Raw genomic sequence first — 26,132 nt, forward strand, 5'->3', positions numbered from 1 at the left:
TGTAGAAAAATCTGATACACGTATAAATTCCCCTCCTCCTTTACATCTGCCACAATCTCAAACAAAAAGTTCTTTGATGATGTGATGGAATTTTGTGTGTAATATAATTAATAATAATATGCTTACAATGAGTATTGTAATTAATTGATCCTTGCATGTTTGGATATGCAAAGCTGCACAAAAGATGTGATAAGCTATGAATTGTTTATTAAATCATTGTTGAATAACCCAGACATTTCACATACTATCAGTGCATTTTGCTTTATTAACCATGTCGTTATTAAACAAACCCCAACAACATAACGGCAGATCCCTGAAGTGCAGTGACGTCATCCAGCTGAGCACAGTCATCACTAATTGACGTTGCTATGAAGTGATGCTTGAGAGAGCGAGGATCTTCCATTCGATATAGGCAGAAGACATGGTACTGCTAATTTTAAACGAATGACTCGAACCCAAAGACTCGAGAGTTGAAATAATCATTTCTGTTTCCAGGGAACAGAATGACTCAGATCAGGAGGTGAGGTGAACTAACAGACTGCATAGCCTGAAGACCCAGCTAAGCTATTAATTAATCATTTCTGTTTATCATAATTCGGCCTTTCTTGCATTAGCCTATAGTTTCTTTTTTATTGCAAATGTGATCGTTTGTGTAAGTACTAGACGTGTTGGGGAATTTAACATGTAACATTTTAATTATATTCTGCTGAAATTAACGAAATGACTCGTAAATGACACGTTCATGTTGCTGAACGAGATTCAAAGATCCGAGTCAGTAAAATGATCCGGACTTCACATCACTATTCTGCAGAGCACGTGAGAGCGAAGTGCGCATGCGTGAGATTCTGGCTCCGCCCCGTTACTCGCTCTGAACCGAAACTAGATGTAGAGGGAGAAGTTTGAACTCCGAGTGGAGTAGAAGTAAAGAGAGTTTTTAACCTTCACACGGTGAGTTCATCACAGATATTATAATACACTAATGTTATATAAATATTACAGCGCGGTTTAAACGACTGAGATGAGTTTATGTGTTAATACAGAACTTTTAATAAACTCGTCGTGAAGAGTTTGTGTAAAATGTCCGCTGTGGAGAAAAAACACCGACAGTAAATAGTTGTGTACATTGCTGTATAGAAATACCGGCTTCTTATTTTAGTAGTATTTACTGTTTTTATTGGTTTTGATAATAAATGTGAAACGGTGATGTATTTACTAGAGAAAATATTCTTAATGTAGTGAGATTGTAGTAGTGGACTAAACAACATAACAGCCTGAGACATGCGTCACTTCCGGTTTTACTGCCGCTTTAACTTTGTGGTTTTGTTGTGACAAAGGGCACTTTTTAAATAACATTATTATTATTATTATTATTATTATTATTATTATTATTATTATTCAGTAGTAGTAATTCTCAGTTGTTGAGATTACAAAGTTTTATGAAGTAGTTAGTTGCAAATAAATGTTAATCAATTTTAGTAATTACTATCCCCTCACCCAGGTGTGTGTGTGTGTGTGTGTGTGTGTGTGTGTGTGGGGGGGGGGGGGTGTAAGTCAGGGTCATGTCAATACTCTCCATGTCGTTCTTTGTTCTTAATCTTTCTCACTGAAGTTATTGTGATTAGGTACCTGGTTAATTCCTCACCTGTTCTCACCTGTGCAGTGCTGATGATGGTGTTGTGCCTCAGACATGGAGTCCTGCAGGGTTCCTCACCATGTCCTGCTTTTATTCATCTTCATGTTCATCACAGGTGAGTGTGATTTCAGTAGTTCTGGTCTCTTATGGTCTTCTAGTAACCAGGTCACATGTGCATCTTTTTTTCTTTATAAACACAAAGGGTTCTATAGGAAGGCTTTATACTGAAATGTGTATGATAAACATGATTTTAATTTAATCATATATGCATGTATAGATTTATATTTTATTCTGTTTATCTGCTTCTCTCTTTCAGTATCTGTATCAGCTCTCACTACTGCACAGGTGAAGTTTAATCAGACTGCTGATCTGCCCTGTCTATGGAATTGTCATGGTTTGGTTATATGGAATGTGATCAGTAACCGAGATGATGTAGTGGCTTGGTGTGATCAGACATCCTGCAGGTCATTAATGGAGGGATTTAAAATGTCCCATGATCAGTACCTGAAGGGAGATCTCACCCTCACCATCACTGCAGCTGATTACAGTAAGAGGGGTTTATACACGTGTGAAGGGTGGGGGAATAGCGATGTTTGTGAATGAGAGATGGTGTAACCCTGGACATATCAGGGTTAAAGAGCAACGGTGCATTAAGGATATTGAGTTGCTAGCGGTTAGCATGCGGCCATATTACTTGCCGAGGGAGTTCTTGCACGTCATCGCGATGACTGTCTACAGCCCCCCTCGGCTGACTCTACTGCGGCATGTGAGCTACTTCACACTGTTGTGTCTCAGCTGCAGACATTGCACCCACAGTCCCTCCTCATCTCCGGGGACTTTAATCATGCTTCCCTGTCTTCAACTCTCCCCACCTTCACACAGTATGTTAAATGCCCCACTAGGGGCAATAAAACATTGGATCTGCTGTATGCAAACACAAAAGATGCATACAGTTCTTCACCCCCTCCCCCGCTTGGCTGCTCGGATCACAACCATCTGATCCATCTGCTGTCTGTCTACATACCTCTGGTGAATAAACAACCTCCAATCACAAGGTATGTGAGAAAATGGCCTGAGGAAACCAGTGAGGCACTGAGAGACTGGATTGAATCTACAGACTGGGAAATGCTCTGTAGTTCACACGGACAGGACACTGACAGTCTCACCCACTGTGTAATGGACTACATTCATTTCTATGTGGAGAACACTGTCTGTGAAGAAGGTTTGGTGTTTTTCCAACAACAAACCCTGGGTGACTCCAGAGCTCAAAGCCCTGTTAAAACAAAAAAAAAAAAAAGAGACTGTTCGTATTGGGGGACAAAGATGAGCTGAGGAGGGTTCAAAAACAGCTCAGAGGGGAGATAAGGAAAGGAAAAGACAGCTACAGAAAAAAGTTGGAGGAGCGTCTTCAACAGAACAACATGAGGGAGGTCTGGAGGGGACTGAAAACAATTTCAGGTCAGAACAAAGACAATGGGAGGGGACTTGTATCCGGTGACGGGGCAAATGAATTCAATCTGTTTTTTAATAGATTTGAATCGGCTCCATCTCCTCCCCACTCCGACCAGACCTCAGACCTGTCAGTGACTCAGCCTTTCCCTCTTGGGCCATTAGGCACCCCCAACTCCTTCCGCAGGGCTCCAGGAATATCGGCATCATCCAACTCACACCTCAGAGCTTCTGTGATATCATCATTACACAGCTCACACCTCTCCACTGCTCACCATCCCTCACTCAAGGAGGTTTCACACCCCTCCCCCATACCGCTCATCAGGGATCACCAATAACTCCCCCCTGCAGTCTCTCTCTGACACTCAATCAGGGGAATAAGGAGCTAAAGAAGATCAAGAGGGCTAGCTCTGTCCTGGTCTACCCTCTGGACAGCATAGAGGTGCTGGGGGAGAGGAGGATGTTAGCTAAGATGGCATCTATCATGAGCAATTCCTCTCACCTAGCAACCAGAGTGAGATGCGCGAATGTCACGACCTTGATGAGGGGGCGCGCGCATGCACGAGCTGTGGACGTGTGCATTTGTTTTGTTTCTGTCACGTCGCGAGACGTAAGGAAGTAGAGTACAGAAGCAGATAAAGACATATTTATTTAAGGGCAGGCAGAAAAATCCTATATCTACTCGACGAGGTGTACAGGGACGCGAGCGGTATATATCCCCAATATAATCAGCCCTATAGAACCCAATAGAACCATTTTCTGCACTCGTCAATGTACTTTTTAATGCTCTTTTTAGTTGTAGGCTACAGAGTGTTCCATTCTTTCAGCAGTCAGTTACAGGACTAACATCGGCTATTCAAGGGCTCAAAGATGACCACATCACAATATTTTTATTTTACTCATTTATTTATTTAAAGTTATATTGTGCCTTGTTGGTAGCCTGTGCCTGCTGAATGAAAAAAATGTTCAGTGTTAAATAAATATTTTGAAATTGTAGTTTTTGTAATTGATTTTTTTCTTTGAAAAGCAAGACAAAATAGTAAAAAGCACATTTTGACTATTTAATTTATGCAATGGTGAAAAAAATGGCAAAATAAATGGAAAAAACGCGGAAAAAACGTGCTCGTATTCGGCCTTCGGCTTTTGGACAAGTTTTTCTTTATATTCGGTATCGGCTTCGGCCAAGAATTTTCATTTCGGTGCATCCCATATATATATATATATATATATATATATATATATTATATACTTTTGTTGCTAGTGGTTTAGACATTAATGTCTGTGTGTTGAGTTATTTTGAGGGGACAGCAAATTTACACTGTTACACAAGCTGTACACACACTACTTTACATTGTAGCAAAGTGTCATTTCTTCAGTGTTGTCACATGAAAAGATATCATCAAATATTTACAGAAATGTGAGGGGTGTACTCGTAGGAAGTTGGCGCATTCATGTTGATTCTTTTTTTCTCCTGGTTTTGGGTTAGCTAGGGAGTGAGGGAATCTGAGATGTATTTTTCTTTTGTTTTCTTTTAGGATTGTTAATTTTTTTGTGTACAGTTAGAGGGAAATTTTATTTATTATTTTGGCTTGGCCGGCTTTTGACGTTTAAACCACTATGTATATAAAAAAGGTGAGCATAAAAAACAAAGCGAATGCAATCCTTGTCTCGCCAACCCTTTATTTTATTGTATGTTGCGGCCCGACCTAGACCGGGTTGTAACAGGTGGTATAAGGATCCCTGCATGTTTCTGTCTTTTCAAAACAATGTGAATACATTTACATTATTAAATTTTCATTCCAGTTCTGTTTGACTCTCTCTTAAATTAAATCTAACTCCAATTGTAAAAACCTCAATGTTGTATTTAATTCCTAGTTATTTGTAGATCATGTATTTTTAATCTTTTACATTTAGTTAATTCTAGTTTACTCCATACTCGTGCTCGTTCATTCGGATTCCGTGTCGCTCAGAGTCTCGCGCCAGCTGTGTAAGCGGATCTCACGGTCACAAACTCGCCAGTCTTGATCATTAGCCAGAGGTAATTGACTAATACAATTCAGATGGCTGCCCCACGCTTGCCCTTTTATCTTAAAGTAATTTTAGTCCCCTTAGATAGTAACACTTAATTATAGTAAAGTTATTTCTAGCCAGAGGTCATGACCATTAAATTGTACAGCAATAGACCAATAATATCTGAGTAAAATTAGCTATATATAATCATGCTATAGTTTCCTATGTACACTTAACTAGAAGAAAATTCCAAAAACCAGAGGTTTACACTTTCACCGTATTTAGACTTGGTCGATCAACTTTATATTGTCCTAAACGGAAATTTCATATCGAGCCGGTACACTGTAAGTACACTTAGCTTAACAAGTTGTTAGGCTGGACTCTAAAATCTCAGTTGGTGTGCCCCAATGCTCCACCTAAACCTGGATTTTAGCCTGTACTAACCTGGTCGCAGATTTACAGTAACAGGGACTTAACGTAATCTACTAGAGACAATAATTTCAGAATAATTCAGATTATAATCAAGTCTAATAATTTATTTAACCAGGTAGGAACACATCCAAATCCAATAGTACTAACAATAATAAGAAGAAAGAATTACATTCAGCATTACTCAACATTACCAATCAAATTCAAGACATAATAATACAACATGAGAGACAACACTTACATACCTGGTAGAGAAAAACTACACATTAATTGTGCTGGAGATCTGTTTACAGATTCCCTGAATCTTTGCCCAGCTCTCCCCTAAATACCCAGATGCTCTGTAAGGTTCACCAAATGGTGTTGTTCGTGCTTTGATGACTGTGGAAAGATGTACCTTATTTACATACAGGAAGTAGGGTATGCCTTTAAAGACTTGCAATATTTTCCTCCAGATCTTGATAGTGATTTGAACTGCTGTTGAGGGAATGAGACCACATCTTCCAGATGCGCTGAGACCTTTTGAATGATGGTAAACATGTATAGTCAACATCTTATTCTCATTAAACATGTTATGTAATGCATATAGACCTTGGGTGTGTTAAAGGTGATCTAGACACAGACAGAAAAGGGTGAGAGGAGGAAGGAAATAATGTAGTGAGGATCCTGTACCCCTGTACCTGCCTCTGCCAGCGCAGGTATCTACAGCACTACACCAGAATCCACTGTGCAAGCAAGGATTGTGTGTGTGTGTGTGTGTGTGTGTGTGTGTGTGTGTGTGTGTGTGTGTGTGTCAGAGTCATGTCTCTACTCTCCATGTCATTCTTTGTTCTTAATCTTTCCCACTGAAGTTATTGTGATTAGGTACCTGGTTAATTCCTCACCTGTTCTCACCTGTGCAGTGCTGTTGGTGGTGTTTTGTCTCAGACATGGAGTCCTGCAGGGTTCCTCACCATGTCCTGCTTTTATTCATCTTCATGTTCATCACAGGTGAGTGTGATTTCAGTCTCACTGCTCACACTGGACTCAGCTAGTTCCTCTTACAGTCTTCCAAACCTCTATTAAACATGTTTCAGGATTCATTTCATTACCTTCATTTCATCAGGATTTAATTCCAGAGTTCAGGGGGTCAAAGTGAGAAAGTTTCCTCGATGTTGTAATCATAAAACATTAAGTCTTGAAGTTGGAATCATCAGGAGATCTGTATGTCAGGGGCGTTACTAGAGGTTTGAACACTGGGCATGCCAAGAACAAAAGTATGTAGAAATTTCTAGAGGGATCCGGGGCATGCCCCCGGGAAGAATTTATTACAGAAACAGCACCAAAGTGTTCATTTCTGACTTTGGGAATAATACGTATGTGTTTATTTATTTACTTATGTAATAAACATTACTGTAAGGCTGCTTTGACATTTTTACCATATCTGGGTAATTTGTTGATCTTGTGATTGTAGAGTAGTGTCCAGGCTATAGAACATTTATTTGGTAGTGAAATGAAATTCTGCAGTGAAATTGTAGATGGTTGAACTGCAACGTGTGTCCCTGCTGTCTGCTTCCCCTCACCTGACTGGTGATGCTCTTCTCTCCCTCTGACACCTCTGGGAATGATCTGTCACTATACTCAAAAAACAGCTCAAGACCACCTCTTCCATGAACACCTAACTAACCCCTTAGATGCCAACCCCACATTATCCTTAAAAAAAAAAACCAAACACCTACTCTGGCACTTGCACCTCTTCTCTGCGCACTTTGCTTTTCTAGAACTCAATTAAAAGATCTTGTACAGTAGCACTACACGTATTGTTCTCCGCTTGATATATCGCTTTGCTCGTATTTCCTCATTTGTAAGTCACTTTGGATCATAGCGTCTGCTAAATGAATAAATGTAAATGCAATAACTGCAGACAAACTCCGATAACTGGAGATCAGACTTTCACTTACTTCTAGGACTAGAATTTACTCCTACTCTTTGGATCGTTGTCTTTCTGCATAATCCAGTTACGCTTGAGTTTCAATTTATGGACTGAAGACCAGACATTCTCCTTTAGGATTTTCTGGTAGAGAGCAGCAGAGCTGCAGACCCTGAAGCAGCAGAGCATCCCCACACCATCACACTTCCTCCACCATGCTTAACTGTAGGTATGATGTTCTTTTTGTGGAATTCTGTGTTTGGTTTATGCCAGATGTAACGGGACTCCTGTCTTCCAAACAGTTCCACTTTCGACTCGTCAGTCCACAGAACATCCTCCCAAAAGGTTTGAGGATCATCAAGGTGTGTTTTGGCAAAATTCAGACGAGCCTTAATGTTCTTCCGGGTTAGCAGTGGTTTTCACCTCACCACTCTTCCATGGAGCCGTTTTCCCCCAGTGTCTTTCTGATAGTGGAGTCATGAACACTGACCTTTACTGATGCAAGAGAGGCCTGTAGGTCCTTTGATGTTCTCCTTGGCTCTTTTGTGACTTCCTGGATGAGTAGTTGCTGTGAATGTTGGAAGGTCGGCCACTTCTGGGAAGGTTCACTACTGTGCTGAATTTTTTTCCCATTTGGAGATAATGGTTCACTCACTGTGGTTCTTTGGAATCCCAGAACCTTTGAAATAGCTTTGTAACCCTTCGCAGACTGATGTATTTCAATCACCTTCTTCCTCATAATTTCTGCAATTTCTTTCAACTTCATGCTGATGAGAAAGTTCTATGTAAGTGTAGATGTGATTGAACAGGGTTTGCAGTAATCAGGTCTGGTTGTGTCTCGTCCAGCTGAACCCCATTATCAATGCAGTTTCATATGTTTGGGAAATTAGTAACTACGGGTGGCAAATACATTTTCACACAGGCCCAGTTCGTACTGGATAACCTTTTGCTTCAATAAATAACATTATCATTTAAAAACTGTATTTTGTGTTTACTCAGGCTGCCTTTGTTTTATCTTAAATTTAGTTCTAATTTCTGAAACTATTTAGTATGAAATACACAAACACAGAGGAAATCTGGATGGGGTAAATACTTTTTCACAGCACTGTATCTACTGTAATTACCTCATCAGACAATGATCCATCCATCTTCTATACCGCTTACTCCTTCTTCAGGGTTGCGGGGAACCTGGAGCCTATCCCAGGGAGCATGGGGCACAAGGCGGGGTACTCCCTGGACAGGGTGCCAGTCCATCACAGGGCACACTCACATACACACTCACACACCCATTCAAACACTACGGACACTTTAGACACGCCAATCAGCCTACCATGCATGTCTTTGGACTCGGGGAGGAAACCGGAGTACCTGGAGGAAACTCCCCTCAGCACGGGGAGAACATGCAAACTCTGCACACACAGGGCCCCGGCGGGACTCAAACCCTGACCCTGGAGGTGTGAGGTGAACATGCTAACCACTAATCCACTGTGCGACCCTCGGACAATGACTTATGATGAAAATATTTTGGGGTTCGTGCCCCAGTAAAAAGGGTCCAGTGATGCCCCTGCTGTAAGACTTTGTAAATGGTAAATGGCACACGTATATAGCGCTTTTATCCAAAGCGCTTTACAACTGTGTCTCATTCACCCATTCACACACACACACTCACATACCAATGGTAGCAGAGCTGCCATGCAAGGCGCTAACTTGCCATCAGGAGTAACTTGGGGTTCAGTGTCTTGGCCAAGGACATGGGCCAGGATCCTACGATTAGTGGACAACCCACTCTACCACCTGATTCACAGCCGCCCCTTTGTGTTGTGTCTGGTATAAACACTGGGAGTGTGTATGAGATGTGTGTATGTGTCCAGTCACTGCAGGCTCCATCACCACTTATCATCATTTAGTCACTGACAGGACGGAGAGCCGTGAGGATCTTCTAGAGTTACCCTGTTTGAAAGTGTTCGTTTATCTGAACAGCACTCGCTGTCTTTTAGTGCTAATCCATAATAATAAGTGGAGAACATTTTAGCTAACATCTGTCTGATTCCTGAAAGAATCTGTAGTTCTCTTACGACAGGTTCTGGTCTCTTATGGTCTTCTAGTAACCAGGTCACATGTGCATCTTTTTTTTCTTTATAAACACAAAGGGTTCTATAGGAAGGCTTTATACTGAAATGTGTATGATAAACATGATTTTAATTTAATCATATGTGCATGTATAGATTTATATTTTATTCTGTTTATCTGCTTCTCTCTTTCAGTATCTGTATCAGCTCTCACTACTGTATGGGTGAAGTTTAATCAGACTGCTGATCTGCCCTGTAAATATGAATGTTCTGGTTTGGCCAAATGGACTCTCATCAGTAACAGAGATGATGTAGTGGCTGAGTGTGATCAGACATCCTGCAGGTCATTAAAGGAGGGATTTAATATTTCCCATGATAGGTACCTGAAGGGAAATCTCAACCTCACCATCACTGCAGCTGATGACAGTAAGAGAAACACGTACACGTGTTGGTGTGGTGACAGAGGCGTTGCTGATGTGCGTCTCAGTATCGAGCGTAAGTGTCTTTACCTGCTCTATAACTTATAAACTCTTACTGATTTAGGTTTAATGTGTTATATCACATTTACATCCAGTTAAGATCTTCAGTGTTTTTTCTCCTCAGCGTTGACATCATCAGATCAGATAAACACTGGTGAAGATCTGAAGCTGGATTTGCACGTGTCAGAGGGAGTGAAGGTGATCTACAAGGGTAAAGAGATCTGCAGAGTGGATAAAAGCTCCCTACACTGTACAGAAGAATACAGACCGAGAACATCACTCTCTAACACAGTTCTTACACTGAGAGGAGTAAAGTCCACTGATGGTGGTGTTTACATCGTCCGATACACGGAGAATTATGAAGATCTTCATATGTACCCAGTATCAGTGAGAGGTACGTATTCAGTGTGTGTGTCAGTGTGTGTGTGTGTGTGTGTGTGTGTGTAAAATTCAACATTTATCAGAATAAACTGAATTATGGGAAACATTGAGTACAGATTTATGTTTGTGATGGTCTGATAACTGCAGTCTGATTTGGGCATCTGATAATGGCTTTAATTAAATAAGGTCACATGCCCATTTAGACTACTAGTTATTCCAAACTTTAACATATAAATATAAATCTATATGAATGTAAGTGATTTATAGAAATATAAAGATCCTTCTGGGCTTCTCTCATTGTCTGGTGTTTGACTTCATCTGCAGTGTACTGAACTGTGAACTGGCCTCATGCTGTGTGATTATCATGTCTATCACACATCTAATCTGATTTTTTATTCAGATATTTGGAGGGAAATGTGAAATTTGATAATTCTAATTCATCATGTAGCTCTCTGAATTCTCACTGTATTTTTCTCACATAGACGAGACACTCACTACACGGGCTGATGGAGTTTCCTCAGGAGCCTTCTGTGATGATCAAATCTCCAGCATTTTATACCTTCCACTGTCACCATGTCACAGTCTGACACGTTCAGGCTCTGTTCTTTATACAATTAGTTCCTGTTAATAAGAATCCGTTTCCCCATTATATCTTTGTCTGCTTTCCATGTCGCAGTACATTTATTAGGTTTATGTTATTATACCTGAGCAGGAAGCTGTGAAGTCTGATTTTATTTCACATGAATGGATTTAAACCTTCTCTATTTACCGTGACAGAAAGTGAGAGCGCCCCCTGGGGGTGGGAGGATGTGGAGAAGGGGGTGAGGCTTCCTGACAGGGTCGGGAAGAGAATCTAAGAATCAGAGAATAGAAAATATTATTATAAATCATTCCAGATTCACAAATAAATTATTTTCAAATATAAATGAAAATATTTAAAAACCTATTTAAACACGATTAAAGAAAAAACAGTGTACACTGAAGTAGGGCTGCACAATTATGGCCAAAATGATAATCCCAATAATTTTGATCAATATTGAGATCTCGATTATTTATCACGATTATTCATTGATTTTAGGGACAACATATTTTTACTGCACTTTCACATTTAAATAAACAGACCGCTGCTTTCACCTCCATGTGCTACATTCCTGCTAATGTACAAATCTTTAACAGTGTTCCCAGGAGGAGAGATGCAAGACAATTTCTTTTGGAGCAATTGTGCTCCTAATTACAAAAATTTAGGAGCACAGTTGAAGTTTAGGGATTTTTTTTGGCTGTTTTTTTATTTTTATTTTTAAATTTTTTTTTAGAGATGCTAATGTTAATGTGCCAGGATTTTTACGACCGAAACCGATCCAGATACCAATCTTTTTTTGTTTAAGCTTAAATCAGGAGGTCTGTCATAAACAGTTAAATGTAAGCTCTCTGCTCATGGTCACTGTTAATTGAATTAAAATAATAGCAATGAGAAATACTGTTGGTTAATTCTAAGGAAATAGGTTACTAAGATTAATGTCAAATTGATATTAAATGCAATCCATAGTAATTAAACATCATTTAATTTCTCATTTTATTTACATTTTATGAAGTTATTATAATATCTATTTTTATATTAAATGAGTTATTTATAACTAAGCACATTTTCTGTCTTTACATTTTAGTAGTTTTATGTTTTTGTTTATCAGTTTTAGATCGGTTCCCCCAGTACAGTGTTGCCATGTCTGTTGATAATATTTTGTTTTGTGGATTAAATCAAAACATGGAAACTGGAGCTGACTTTTCTAGTGATATCTGGCAACCGTGAGTTTAAATGAAGTGAATTAGAATTAGTGAAGGAGAGCAGCAGTGTACTGTATGTTTACAGACTGAACAGTTCTACTCTTGATTATGATTGGTGAGGAATTATTTAATAAAGAAGATTGAATTAAACCCACCTTGTAGCGTTAGCATTATTATCATTTACTCCGCGCGAAGCCGCTATGTCTACACGAGCAGGTGCAGGTTCAGGTTCAGGTCATTTTGCAGGATCAATAAAAGATGGCAGTTTGTGAGATTGGGATGTTGAGAGAAGCAGATGATGTACAGAGTTACTCTTGTCATCATAATGACTTCTCCGCAGTATTTCCACACTTTTTCGGTTGACTGAGGAGATGAAAAGCAGTGTGAAAGTAACTGTTGCGTGGGGTAGATGCATTTTGGACTTGCTGTAGCGTTTATTCCCATTGTATTATACAATTCCGAACAGGTGACTCGAACAAATATTTATTCACAGTCACACAAAGTACTTTTCAATTGCAAATGCAAGTGAAATGGTCACACTGTAGAGCCCTGAGTTTATCTGCAAAGTTTTTTTTCCTGTTTGGCATGATGACGTTTAATTTCCCCGACATCCTCTGTAGTGCAATTTAGCATGACATCAAATGACAGGAAGTGATTAAAGGGCTCAAGACGTCGAAATGATGACAGTACAGTTCTGTTATTTAACCTTCAGTATAGTCTTATCATGATTTACTGATAATAACACCTGTAACAAACATGGAGAACACTCACGTGTGTGTGTGTGTGTGTGTGTGTGTGTGTGTGTGGAGACAGATGATAAGAGTGCTGTACCATGGTGGGTGATCTTCCTGATAGTGGTGGTGATGCTGGTTGTTGAACTGGTTCTGAAAATCCTGTACCAGTGGAAACTAATTACGTCCTTACGAAGGGAGTCTGTAAGTACCAGAGACCTGCATGATTGTGACATCACAGATCACATGAATGTGACATCAGAGATCACATGACTGTGTGCTGTAAACAGAATAAAATCCACAGCACATCCCCCTGATTAGACGCCACTCAGTCACTGCGTGGACACTTCCACAACAGACATATAATTATGACCTATAAATGACACTTTTACTGTCAGAATAGTTCCACATTTTATTCAGTAATGTCACATGATCACTGAGAGAGAACACTTCACCCTTTAAACATCAGATTATTCATAGTTTAAAATATTTATCTGAACACTCAGCATTACATACCCTGCTCTGACTCTTTAAAAGTGAATTCCTCCAGTCTCACACTGAGAAGGAAATCCTCTACACTTTCTTTATAAATAAACACTTTAAACTGAGTTCATCTTAATTTTATTCATCAGCCTTTGAGGAGACGTGATGAATTTACTGAGTGTAGGTTTTGAAGTTGGTGATGAGTAGTTAATAATGTGAACTTTAATGACTGTGTGTATTTCATCTATATTTACTTGTACAGAGGTGCAGTGGTGGAGAAAGGAGACATCAGCGCTCGAATGGCTCCATACCAATGAATAACCTGTCAGAGGAGGAAACGAGGTTGAGACAGGAGGAGAATCGAGCTCAAACATAAGACAGGAGGAACAGAGTGAAGAGATCTTATAACTACATACAGCATGATGGTGGAGCAAGGAGAAAGATGAACTCAAATGGCAGCACAGGAATAAATGACTTGAATCTGGATCTGGAGATTTCTCCATCCCTTTGTGCTTCACAACACTAAAAGAACATGACCTGACTACAGAATCTGCTCAAGTCCTCATACAGGTTATCAGTTCAAGACCTGACTACTGCAGCTCTTTTTAAATCCCTTTATCTATTACATATCTTCATCAGATCATTCCGTAGGCTGCTCCTGTCATATATGACTCTCATTTGGAGATAATTTCACTGAGCACCACATCATGGTCCAACTCAGGTCTTCAAAATCATGGAATATGGTATGTCCTTCTCTAGGATCTGCTTCACTCCTGGTTCCTCAGCAGTGTGATAGTGGATGTGGAAGCCTAAGAACAGAACCTGTTCATAAGGCATTTAGGTCACGTGTATCTCTCTGTACTGACAGTTATTATTCTCAGGTGCTATGTTTAATGATGGGATATACAGTCAGAAGAACTGCAGTGATGCTTTGCTGTAAAGTGATAGATGGAGACCAACCATGCCAACAACATAAATAAATGCCCCCACAGCATCACAGAGACACTATCACTGTAGGGGTCAAGTTTTCAGGTCTGTAGCATTTTCTTGATGTAGCCACCAACGGACTCGCCCACTTGTGGAGAACATGGTGAAGGACAATTAATCTGACCAGAACATGGATTTCTACGTCTCTTCAGGAGGCCAGTCTGTGGGGTTTTATTTTGTTACATTTGATCAGACATCTGATCAGACCCTGCACCGACATCCTTACTGACGGTGAATAACAGCTGTTCTGTTTTGGATCTAGAACCATGTTTTAACTCTTATGGTGAGACATTTATTTTTAAACAGGAAAATGGTTGAAAAGGGAATAATCTTGGAGAACACACTCTAAATGTTGCTCTGTAGAAGAGCATGTGACAAATGCCATAACTGTAAACGTAAGCTCCACAGCCAAAAACACAACAATCAGTGCATTTACATGGACAAAAATAATCCGCTATTAACCCAATTAAGAGAACACTGTGATTAAGAAACTACCATGTAAACAGCAATTTTTAATTACCTTAATCTGATTAAGGTCATACTCGAAGTAAACACAAATCGAATTAAGACGTGGAGTATTCCTGTTTTAGTCGCATTATGGACGTGTATTACAAACATGTAAACACCTTAATCACATTATGAACGTCGTGTGAGAGTTTTCACCGCATTTTGTGACAGGATACGATCACACACAGTGCTCAACCGTTTAACGGCGAACAAGAGAGTTCGGCTGTGTCCCAAACCGCAATCTTGCCTACTATAGGCCTGTAGTGGGGAAAAATACATGTATCTCGGCTACTATATAGACGGTCAGTACACGGTTTGGGACGCAGCCCATGGCTTCAAGCAGTTGTCTATTTGCACGTACAGCATGACAAATAATTAACTGCACTTAAAGTGTCCGTAAATTTTTTTTATAAAAACACCCAAAACTGTATACAGTACCATAACGAAGATGGACTGTATGTAAATACGTGAAATTCTGGACGGACGTCAGACGGCGTGGCGCGGTGACGTAATGATGCGGGCTGTTAATCTAATTATTTTCTATAACATGTAAAACGGGAACATGACAGGAGTATTCTAAAAGTGACTCATGTAAACACCTTAATCACATTATTATCTTAATCAGAGTAAGGTCAATAATTATATTACTGCTGTCCATGTAAACGCAGTCAATGTTTACTTCTAATGAGCTGCTACTGTACAGCAACACACACCCCTGGGGGCGGGACAAATATGTTCTAGAGAGCATTTTATTTTGTGAACACAAGACTATTCGTACAGGATGGGTTTTGCCAGAAGTGAAGAGCTATCGAATTGAAAGAAGGGAGAGAAGGGAATATAACATTTACAAAGCTTTAAAATAAAATTTTGTTATATAGTTGTCCGTAAAACAGCCATACAGGTAATAAAAAAGCTCTGAGTCCGCACCCCCCCCCCCCCCCATTTAGCACAAATGCTCAAGCAGCACACTACTGTTTTTTTTTTGTTTGTTTGTTTGTTTGTTTTTTTTAACCACTGATCTAAACACAGATGTCACTTTAGTCACTGTTCTTATTGGAACACAGCTGGCTGATTGAAGCAGCTGCTTTTGGCCCCAATTATTAACGACACTATTATAATTGGTAGGACTTCGTCTTAGGATTTCTTCATCTTACTTTTGCCATAGAACAAATCCTGTGGTCCAAATCATAAGTCATAGAGACATGAAATTTGGTCAATAGATAGTACCCCCTCCTGCTATCCCCTCCCACTACTTTGGGCATATTTATAGAAAGGGGCGGAGCTAAGATCAGATAACCGTTTTTCAGGAACTGTAAGTCTGATCGAGCTGAAATATGGTACTGTGCATCTATGTGCTAATCTGTACATGGATTTTTGCTGATGGCTTAATTACTTAAAAAAACATGGCTTCCAGTTAGCTTTTACACTGTTAACAATGAACCGTGAGGTTAACAATCAAAAAATTGGTAGCATTTCACTGAATGTGTGGCCAAGTGGAGATCAACTTTGTAAAAAATAATAATAATAATTTTTTGTTCTTTTCTTAAAAAGCACTTTTTTAAAGAGGATTTTTTTTCTTTTTCAGTCAAAACATTTGCCTTTGTTTTATATATATATATATATTTTTTTTTACTATTTTCTGATGAAATTTTCAGAGGCATCCCTCATATGTGTCTAATGTAGCTAAGTTAATCACAAAGTGATAAGTTTGATTTCACATGAACAATCTCAAAACATTTTCCATGTTTCCTTCTGGATGTTCGAGCTGAGATGAGAGATGGGGGAAGGTCTTTCAGGGGATCACTTAAAATATCAGATAGTTCAAAACACCAACTGTCAGTCATTCCAGGTCGTATAGGACAGTCACACATCTGCAAAGACTAACTGTCAGTCATTATAGGTAGTATATTGCAGTCATACACCTGCAAAGACTAACTCAGTCACACAGGTGGGAAAAAGTGTCCAGTTCAGTTCTATATACAATCCCTTCTGAAATGATTGGAACAGCAAAAACCATTCACTTTTTTCACTATACACTGAAGACTTTTGGGTTTGAGATCAAAAGATGAATGAGATGATGGGTCAGAATTTCCTGATATTTACATCTGGTATTACATCTGATATTTACATCTGATGTGAAATAGCTAAATATAGCTATCGCAGGTTTCACCAGCAACACCTTATGACCTAGCTGCCTTATTGTGTGTGTACTGTGACTGTAAATAAATGTTTGTCCCGTATTTCCCCTGAGCACTGCATGCTGAGGCTCTCAACACACACAACAGCTCGCAGTGCTACGGTGTAAACTTCTGTTTTGTCTGTTTGTTTACGTTTTTTGTATTGAGTCATGTTTTGTCTCCCTAATGTGTCAGTTTGCCCCTTGATTAGTTTGTGTATTTATACCCGTGTGTGTTTGTTTGGGGTGGAGTAATGATCAGTGTTCCTGTGCCTTACTTTATGGGTTTTTGTTTGCAAATTAGTCAGTGATAATGTTTATTTCAGTTTTCTAATTTATGCACTTTTCCTAAATTTAAAAAATATTGTTTTATATATACAAGTTGTTCAATAAAAAAACACTGCTGTGGATAAAATGCAGCTTTTTCTTAAATCTGAGGTTATTAATAAAATAAGGAAACAGCTAATTGTCTGAGGTAAGGGAAATCTGAGAGGACTAATATTTGAGCTGTGCTAATCTGAGGTAACAGCTAATAGTGTAAAGTGAAACCTGAGGTAAGTTATTTGGGCATTCTGTATATAGCTAAAGATAAACATAAGTTTTTTGGAATTCAAACTAATTTTGGTTTTATGTTTGTAAAATCACAATAAACACTGCTGCTACAGTAATACTAGCCACTGAAGGTGTTTATGGGATATGTAGTTTTTACATCGTGACTGAACTACAATCAGCGAACGGAAAATACAAGTTAAAACGTTTAAAACACAGACATTTGAGATTTTTAAAGATTATAATTTAACCCATGTTAAAGTCAAACAGGTAATAAATAACAAGAATCGAATAAGTGGAAAAATAAATCGGTTTGACTGAAATGAATGGACGAGCTCACGTCCGGTATTGGCGTGACGTCACAGCCCCGGATCTCTGCTCTTATTATTATTCTGTGGTCTCTGCATCACAATCCGCTGCTTGTCCCATCTCTCTCCTCCTGCAGCCATCCAGCAATAATAATAAATAATAATAAAATAATTTAGTAGTAGTAAATAATAAATAATAATGATAATGAAGGTGGATTTTGAGGAGTGTCTGAAAGACTCGCCCCGTTTCCGGTAGGTGTAAATGACTGTCCGCGCGCACACTGCGGCTTATTCTCACCCTTCTCTTATTTATACTGTCATCTAATAATATATCATATAATATAACTCTGCACAATATAATATAATCATATATAATAATATATATCTGACTCCTCTTTCCTGCAGTGATGTGTGTGTTTCTGAATCTTAGTCATAATTCAGAGGATTATTTTGTCATGGAGTGAATAAATGGCCTTTGTTGCCTTGCATCATGTGTAAATATGATTTATTTATTTATTTATTTAATGTATTCCCTTATTGTTAAAAAAAATGATATATGGTCTGTGGTAGTTAGTTGTTGTGTTGTATTTTTTCTGTAATGGTTTAACAGGTGAGCTGTGATTGATTACAAACACGGTTTAATGGAGGTCTAATGGGATTTAATGGTGTCCTGCAGGAGTCTGGTGGCGTCTGATGGTGCTGTGGGTTAACAGGGGCCCAGGTTGCTTAATATTCATATTTTGTGATGGTTCTGCACTTCAGGTGGAAGAAAACAGGAAGGTGCTGATGTTTAGTAAGTGAATTAGAAATGAGAAGACTCTTAGAACATCAGCAGATACTGAAAGGGGAAAAGTTAAACACAGACCAAATGTGCTATTACTTTTATAATTTTATTTCCTTGTTTTGTTGCTTTTATGAGCATACATCAGTCTGAGAGAGTGTTGCAGTGTGTGCTGTATACACTGATGTATTTATGTATGGAGTATAGACAGAAAGACAGAAAAGAAACTGTCATTGGTGATCTTTGTGTCTCAATTTACTATACTGTTTTTGTTTATTTTTTAAAATCCTGTGTTATTAAGTATTTTTAAGTGCAGCTGAAGGATGAGGTAAAACCAGCTGATTAATATCATAAAATAGGTTTATTTACTGTTATGTCTTGGCTATGGAAAATCCTCATTTCTGATTGGTTGGATGTTGAGCATTATTTTCTTAAAATTTTAATGTAACAGTAATATAATGTAATTAGATTACTGAAACACTTCAATGATGAGGAAGAGGAGGAGGATTGTGATGATGTTGATGATGTTGATGGTGATGCTCGTGGTGGTGATGATGATGGTGGTGATGAAGTTTAGGATGATGGTGATGATGATGAAGGTGATGATGAAGGTGATGAATATGATGAAGGTGATGAAGGTGATGATGAATATGATGATGATGGTGATGAAGGTGATGATGAAGGTGATGAATATGATGATGATGAAGGTGATGATGATGGTGGTGATGATGAATATGGTGATGTGATGATGAAGATGATGATGATGATGATGGTGATGAATATGATGATGGTGATGATGATGAATATGATGATGGTGAAGGTGATGATGGTGGTGGTGAATATGATGATGGTGGTGATGATGATGATGAAGGTGATGATGAATATGATGATGGTGATGATGAATATGGTGATGATGATGAAGGTGATGATGAATATGATGATGATGATGTAGATGTAATGATGGTGATGAATATGATGATGGTGGTGATGATGGTGAAGGTGATGAATATGGTGATGATGATGATGATGATGATGAATATAATGATGGTGAAGGTGATGATGAATATGATGATGATGAATATGATGAAGGTGATGATGATGATGAATATGGTGATGATGATGAAGGTGATGATGAATATGATGATGATGATGGTGTAGATGTAATGATGGTGATGAATATGATGAAGGTGATGAATATGATGGTGGTGATGATGGTGAAGGTGATGATGAATATGATGATGATGAAGGTGATGATGAATATGATGATGGTGAAGGTGATGATGATGATGAATATGATGAAGGTGATGATGATGATGAATATGGTGATGATGATGAAGGTGATGATGAATATGATGATGATGATGGTGTAGATGTAATGATGGTGATGAATATGATGATGATGATGAAGATGGTGATGATGATGAATATGATGATGATGAATATGGTGATGATGATGATGATGATGATGAAGGTGATGATGATGGTGGTGATGATGAATATGGTGATGTGATGATGAAGATGATGATGATGGTGATGAATATGATGATGGTGATGATGATGAATATGATGATGGTGAAGGTGATGATGGTGGTGGTGAATATGATGATGGTGGTGATGATGATGATGAAGGTGATGATGAATATGATGATGGTGATGATGAATATGGTGATGATGATGAAGGTGATGATGAATATGATGATGATGATGTAGATGTAATGATGGTGATGAATATGATGATGGTGGTGATGATGGTGAAGGTGATGAATATGGTGATGATGATGATGATGATGAATATAATGATGGTGAAGGTGATGATGAATATGATGATGATGAATATGATGAAGGTGATGATGATGATGAATATGGTGATGATGATGAAGGTGATGATGAATATGATGATGATGATGGTGTAGATGTAATGATGGTGATGAATATGATGAAGGTGATGAATATGATGGTGGTGATGATGGTGAAGGTGATGATGAATATGATGATGATGAAGGTGATGATGAATATGATGATGGTGAAGGTGATGATGATGATGAATATGATGAAGGTGATGATGATGATGAATATGGTGATGATGATGAAGGTGATGATGAATATGATGATGATGATGGTGTAGATGTAATGATGGTGATGAATATGATGATGATGATGAAGATGGTGATGATGATGAATATGATGATGATGATGATGAATATGGTGATGATGATGATGATGATGATGAAGGTGATGATGAATATGATGATGATGAATATGATGATGGTGATGAATATGATGAAGGTGAAGGTGATGATGAATATGATGATGATGATGATGATGAATATGATGATGGTGGTGATGAATATGATGATGGTGATGCTTTAATGATGATGATGTGCAGGGCTGCTGTAGAAGACGTTGAGGGGGATGTCGGCGAACTGGAGTCCAAACTGGACAAGGTGAGTGTTGATGTTAAATGATATATTTTTAATTGTTTACCTGTTAAAGCTGTTTGTTTTTTCTGTATCAGTTCTCATTACTGAGCATTTTAATCTTAATTAAACCTCAGCAGCTTCTCTTTCAGGATTTCACTTCACTGTGTGTTAACACTAGCTCCTTCACTTAGATATAAACACAATTTGTGTAGCTTCTCACCTTTGATATCAATATAACGATGATGAACTGAGGAGTTTTCCAGAGTCAATGACTTAAGACCAAAACTTGCTTCAGTATTTACGTGGGGAAAGTTCCTGCTATTCAGAGTCTGGTTACGCAGCTGCTTACATGGATTTTCTGAGCTCCATGGTCAGATGATTAAAATCACGTGTGTGGAGTTCACACCTCCGAGGTCACCGGAGTTTTCATGAGTAGAAGCGTCCGGGTTTTTCAACAGCATCTAGACCCGTGACTGTATATAAAGGTGGACGTCGTAACATGGATTCAGAAGAGAAAGTATCCAGAAGTATCTTTGAGGCCCTCTACTGGCTGGCTGCAGTACAGTTTTTAACCCCGCGCACTCCCATGTCCATACCTTACTGAAAAGGACAGGGTAAACTTTTATATTAAGTTACATCTTCACAAGTTATTCCCCGGAATAGTGTTGTTCATTATGATAAATGCGTTTTATAGGAGTTACTTGGTGATAAATAAAAGGGCGTGGTTAATGATGTGAAAGATGTGACGGTATAAACCAAGGCGGGGAACACTCGCCCCATTTCATAATAATTTATTGACTGTATGACCTGAGAGACCATTAGCAGTACCGTGTTAAGGTTTAGCCAGTCTCTCCTTTCTTCTCCATTCAGATGTGTATCCTACTGCAGGTATCAGAGTTAGAGGAACATCATGGAGAGCAGCGATATTTTCCTTAGAAAATAGTGTTGAGTGTAAATGTTGACTACTGTTTATATTTTCAGTTAATACATTACATTAGCTCCTTATACTTACATTACTTTGATTAAAATGATGGATAATTCCAGCTAGATAGTGAATAGCAGCTCAGTCAGTTATGACTCAACTCTTCCTGTGAACGTGATACCACTACAGTTAAACATTTTACATATGAATTAATAACACTGGACTCATAGTCATGAAGTCATAAAGTGTGCACATGAGATCTGTAGTTATGTAGTATTTTTCAGTAGTTCTGTTGTGTTTGATATTGTGTGTGTGTGTGTGTGACAGTTAGTTAAGCTGAGTATCGGGATGATAGACGCCGGTCGAGTTTACAGTCACGCCAACAGACAGTTCATTAGCGGGATCCGAGATTTAGCGCTCCAGTCCAGCAGAGACGACGTCATCGGGGTAAGAACCACGGTACAACACACACACACACACACACAGAGCACCCCCTGGTGTCTCATTCCTAGTGAAGACGTGTGCCCTCTGTGTACTAACATGCTAGAAGTTCATCAGCATCGTGTAGCGGTGGACGAGTCAGAGGAATAAAACACAATCAGTATAAATGACTGAACTTTATCTTCCACAGCCGCCACATTAACACTGATTTATTTACAGTCTGTGCACAGCACCATTAATATTGTCTCCGTTTCAGTCCAGTTTAGCTGCTTTTGCTGAGACGCTGCAGGAGATGAATAACTACCACACAGTGAGTGTGTTTTCTTCATTACCTTTCCTTGTGTGTGTGTTATCGATGTGTGTGTTATCGTTGTGTGTGTTATCGTCGTGTGTAGTATCGATGTGTGTGTGGTATCGATGTGTGTGTGGGGGTGTATGGGGTGCATGTCTGAGGACTCACCAGTCTTAACGGGACTGTCGGATCCAGTGTGAGTTCTCTTGTTTTTACTGGCCTGTACACATGTACTCAGCTCTCACCTGTGGCTCCTAGTAGCTGTGACATGCGTAGAGGACACACCCCGGTAAACCGCTTGACAGGCGGGCTAAATCAGGTGAGGGTAGCTGGTGGGCCTCGGCTCATGGTGATTCTTTCTTGGATATACCTGTCCCAGCATGTACTGTCTGTTTTAGCTGGAGGAGCGGATGAGGTCACTATTGACCCAATGATCTCTCAGGCAGTACAGAGATGTGTTCATGGTACGTGTAGAGCAGGATGCTTTACAAAGGAAATCCTGGTCAACCACTGCGCCCGGAGCCATTTTCAGTCGTCTTGACTCTGTCGTGCCACTGGATTATGGCGGTCACCAGGAAGTGAATGTGAGGCTGATGCTGCGCAAGTCTTCCTCACTTTAATCCAATTCACGCGCAAGTCGAGTTCCATTTTTGTGTCGTAATGATAAAGTCCCGCGGCAATTGGCGAGCGGCAAAGCGGTAGGTGTGGACACACTGGCAGCCGTAGTCGCGGACCTCCACGCAGGCGGCTCAGGACATTGGTCGCTCTTCACTGGACCCAAAGCAGCAGCGGAGTTCGGTAGCATCCTGATCGTCTGAGCAGCCCTCTTTAGGATCACACTGCTCACCTCCATGCCTGAGGAAGGGGCTAGAAAAGGTGCCCCAAACATTGTCTGCTTCACCACCCTTCAGCTCACCGCGGTTGTTGGGGATGTAGTCCTGTGGTCGAAAAACAATACAAAAGCATATATACAAAAAAAGCAGTTCTGATCATGATTGGGGCTTGGAATATCCGTTCTCTTTTAGATGACACAAGAAGCAGCAGACCCGCCAGGGGAACTGCGTTGGTGGCTAAAGAACTCCAAGGTCCCACCACTGGCACCTCCTGGATTACATTATCATCAGACGCAGCGACAGACGGGACGTTCGCGTAACAAAGGCAATGAGCGGAGCTGAATGTGGGACGGACCATCGACTTTTGATCTCAAAAATGAATCTTCAGGTCAAGGTGCCAAGACACCCACAAGGGAAAAAGGTGTTCAAGCTCTTGAACATCAACAAATTGAATGATGACAACTTTCTATCACTTTTCGAGAACAAACTGAACACATAAATGCTATGCCAGCCCAAAATGGCAACATTAATGAACAGTGGTCGACTCTTCGTGACACTCTATTCAACTGCTACCGACGCTCTCGGAACAAAGAAACGTGTGCACCAGGAATAGTTTGACGAAAATAATGAGGATATTGCCAAACTACTTGACAGGAAACACCAGCTCTACAAAGCCTTTCAATTGGACAAATCAACTGCATGGAAGAACGCTTTCCATGATATTCACCGTGAAGTGCAATGTAAATTGCAACAGATGGAGAATTCCTGGCTACTGGAGAAAGCAGAAGAAATCCAAGGCTTCGCCGATCGTGGAGAAACAAAGAAATTTTTCGATGCCGTCAAAACCCTTTATGGACCTCAACCTATAGGCACATCACCCCTTCTCAGTGCTGACCGGTCAACTCTCATCCCAGAAAAGTCACAAATACTACATCGGTGGGTCGAACAGTTCCAACATGTGCTCAACCAACCATCGGTTATCACTGTGGATGCATTGGACAGGCTGCCACAGGTGGACATGAACAATTCCTTGGATCTCCTCCCTTCCATGGAAGAAACTCAAAAAGCACTCAACCAGCTATCAAATGGAAAGGCGCCAGGCTCCTATGCGATTCCTGCAGAGATATACAAAAGTGACGGTGCTCAACTTCTCCAACAATTGACTCTCTTGTTTCAAGAAATCTGGATGCAAGGACGGATTCCTCAGGATTTTAATGACGCAACTATCATCCACTTATACAAGAAGAAAGGAAATCGTCAAATTTGTGACAATAACAGAGGAATCTCACTTCTGATTATCGCCGGTAAAATTTTAGCAAGGATTCTTCTTAACCATCTTACCACCCATTTGGAATCAGGTCTTCTGCTGCAAACACAATGCGGCTTCCGCAAAGAGCGGAGCACCGTGGACATGATCTTCGCTGTTCTCCAATTGGAAGAAAAATGTCAGGAGCAAAACGTCAGTTTATATACTGCATTTATCGATCTCACGAAGGCTTAAGACACTTTGAACAGAGAAGGTCTGTGGACAATTATGTGAAAACATGGCTGCCCGGACAAATTTATTCGCATCATCCGAAGATTTCACAACATCATGTTTGCCCGCGTCATCGACAATGGCGTCACATCAGACCCCTTTTCAGTCACCACCGGAATCAAACAAGGATGTATTCAAGGATGTGCTCTAACACTCTTTAGTCTCATGTTCTCCGCCATGTTGTGGGATGCATACAGGGACGAGGACCCTGGCATTGAACTTCAATACCGCACTGACGGTAAACTGTTCAATCTGCGAAGGCTTCAAGCGGTGACCAAGGTTTCCTTTCAGCATGTGCGTGAACTGCTGTTTGCTGACGTCTGTGCCCTCAATGCCACCACCGCGATGGACATGCAAAGAAGCCTGGACTTGTTCTCCACCACCTGCGACAACTTCGGACTGACCATCAGCACCGACAAAACAGTTGTGAAGCATCAACCTGCTCCAGGCGCGCCCTACAAAGAACCTGTGTTGCGGGTTAACAACCGACTTCTATCTGCCGTTGACAAGTTCACCTATCTCGGAAGCACCGTTTCTCGGCATGTGCTAATTGATGATGAAGTGATCTTCCGGATTTCAAAAGCCAGCTGCGCTTTCGGACGTCTAAGGTCATCAGTTTGGAATCCACGTGGAGTTAACCTCTCTGTGAAGCTCTGTATGTACAAGGCCATCGTTTTATCCTCCATGCTCTATGGCTCCGAAACTTGGACTGTCTACCAACGGCACGCCAAGAAATTGAATCACTTCCACCTCAATTGCCTTCGACATATACTCGCCATCAAATGGCAGGACAGAATCCCAGACACTGAAGTTCTGGAGCAAACAAAACTACCCAGCATCTTCGCAATGCTGAAACAAATTCAACTGCGCTGGGCCGGTCATGTTAGCAGAATGTCGGATACGCACCTTCCCAAACGCATCCTATAGGGCGAACTTGTAGCTGGATTACGATCTCGCAGTGGACAGAAGAAACGCTTCAAGGACACTCTGAAAATGAACATGAAGAATCTCAACATCGATCATAACA

At 40.0% G+C, this 26,132-nt stretch overlaps 1 protein-coding gene and 2 long non-coding RNA genes across 5 annotated transcripts in view; all 3 read left to right on the forward strand.

Moving 5' to 3' along the window:
- The first annotated feature begins 854 nt into the window (after positions 1–854).
- On the forward strand, positions 855–9,867 carry LOC128610613 (uncharacterized). 3 transcript variants are annotated; one of them, XR_008386386.1, is made up of 4 exons: positions 855–948; positions 1,623–1,748; positions 1,950–6,508; positions 9,692–9,867. It is a non-coding gene; the product is annotated as an uncharacterized LOC128610613 (long non-coding RNA). The 3 variants fall into 3 exon arrangements; XR_008386385.1 differs by having other exon boundaries at positions 1,661–1,748; XR_008386387.1 differs by lacking the exon at positions 9,692–9,867 and adding an exon at positions 7,566–7,938 and having other exon boundaries at positions 1,661–1,748.
- Positions 9,868–9,880: 13 nt separating this feature from the next.
- Positions 9,881–17,437, forward strand: LOC128610614 (uncharacterized). The gene is made up of 4 exons (XR_008386388.1): positions 9,881–9,991; positions 10,100–10,369; positions 10,839–13,073; positions 13,615–17,437. It is a non-coding gene; the product is annotated as an uncharacterized LOC128610614 (long non-coding RNA).
- Positions 17,438–17,595: 158 nt separating this feature from the next.
- Positions 17,596–26,132, forward strand: part of acap2a (ArfGAP with coiled-coil, ankyrin repeat and PH domains 2a) — a 20,300-nt gene continuing 11,763 nt past the window's right edge. The window contains exons 1-4 of the mRNA XM_053630028.1: positions 17,596–18,131; positions 21,047–21,104; positions 22,330–22,449; positions 22,700–22,753. Coding sequence (XP_053486003.1) covers positions 18,079–18,131; positions 21,047–21,104; positions 22,330–22,449; positions 22,700–22,753 — 285 coding nt within the window. The 5' untranslated portion in view covers positions 17,596–18,078. The remainder of the gene's footprint in view (positions 18,132–21,046; positions 21,105–22,329; positions 22,450–22,699; positions 22,754–26,132) is intronic.

The sequence above is a fragment of the Ictalurus furcatus genome, chromosome 7 (genome assembly GCF_023375685.1).
Source record: "Ictalurus furcatus strain D&B chromosome 7, Billie_1.0, whole genome shotgun sequence".
In the NCBI taxonomy this organism is placed as follows: domain Eukaryota; kingdom Metazoa; phylum Chordata; class Actinopteri; order Siluriformes; family Ictaluridae; genus Ictalurus; species Ictalurus furcatus.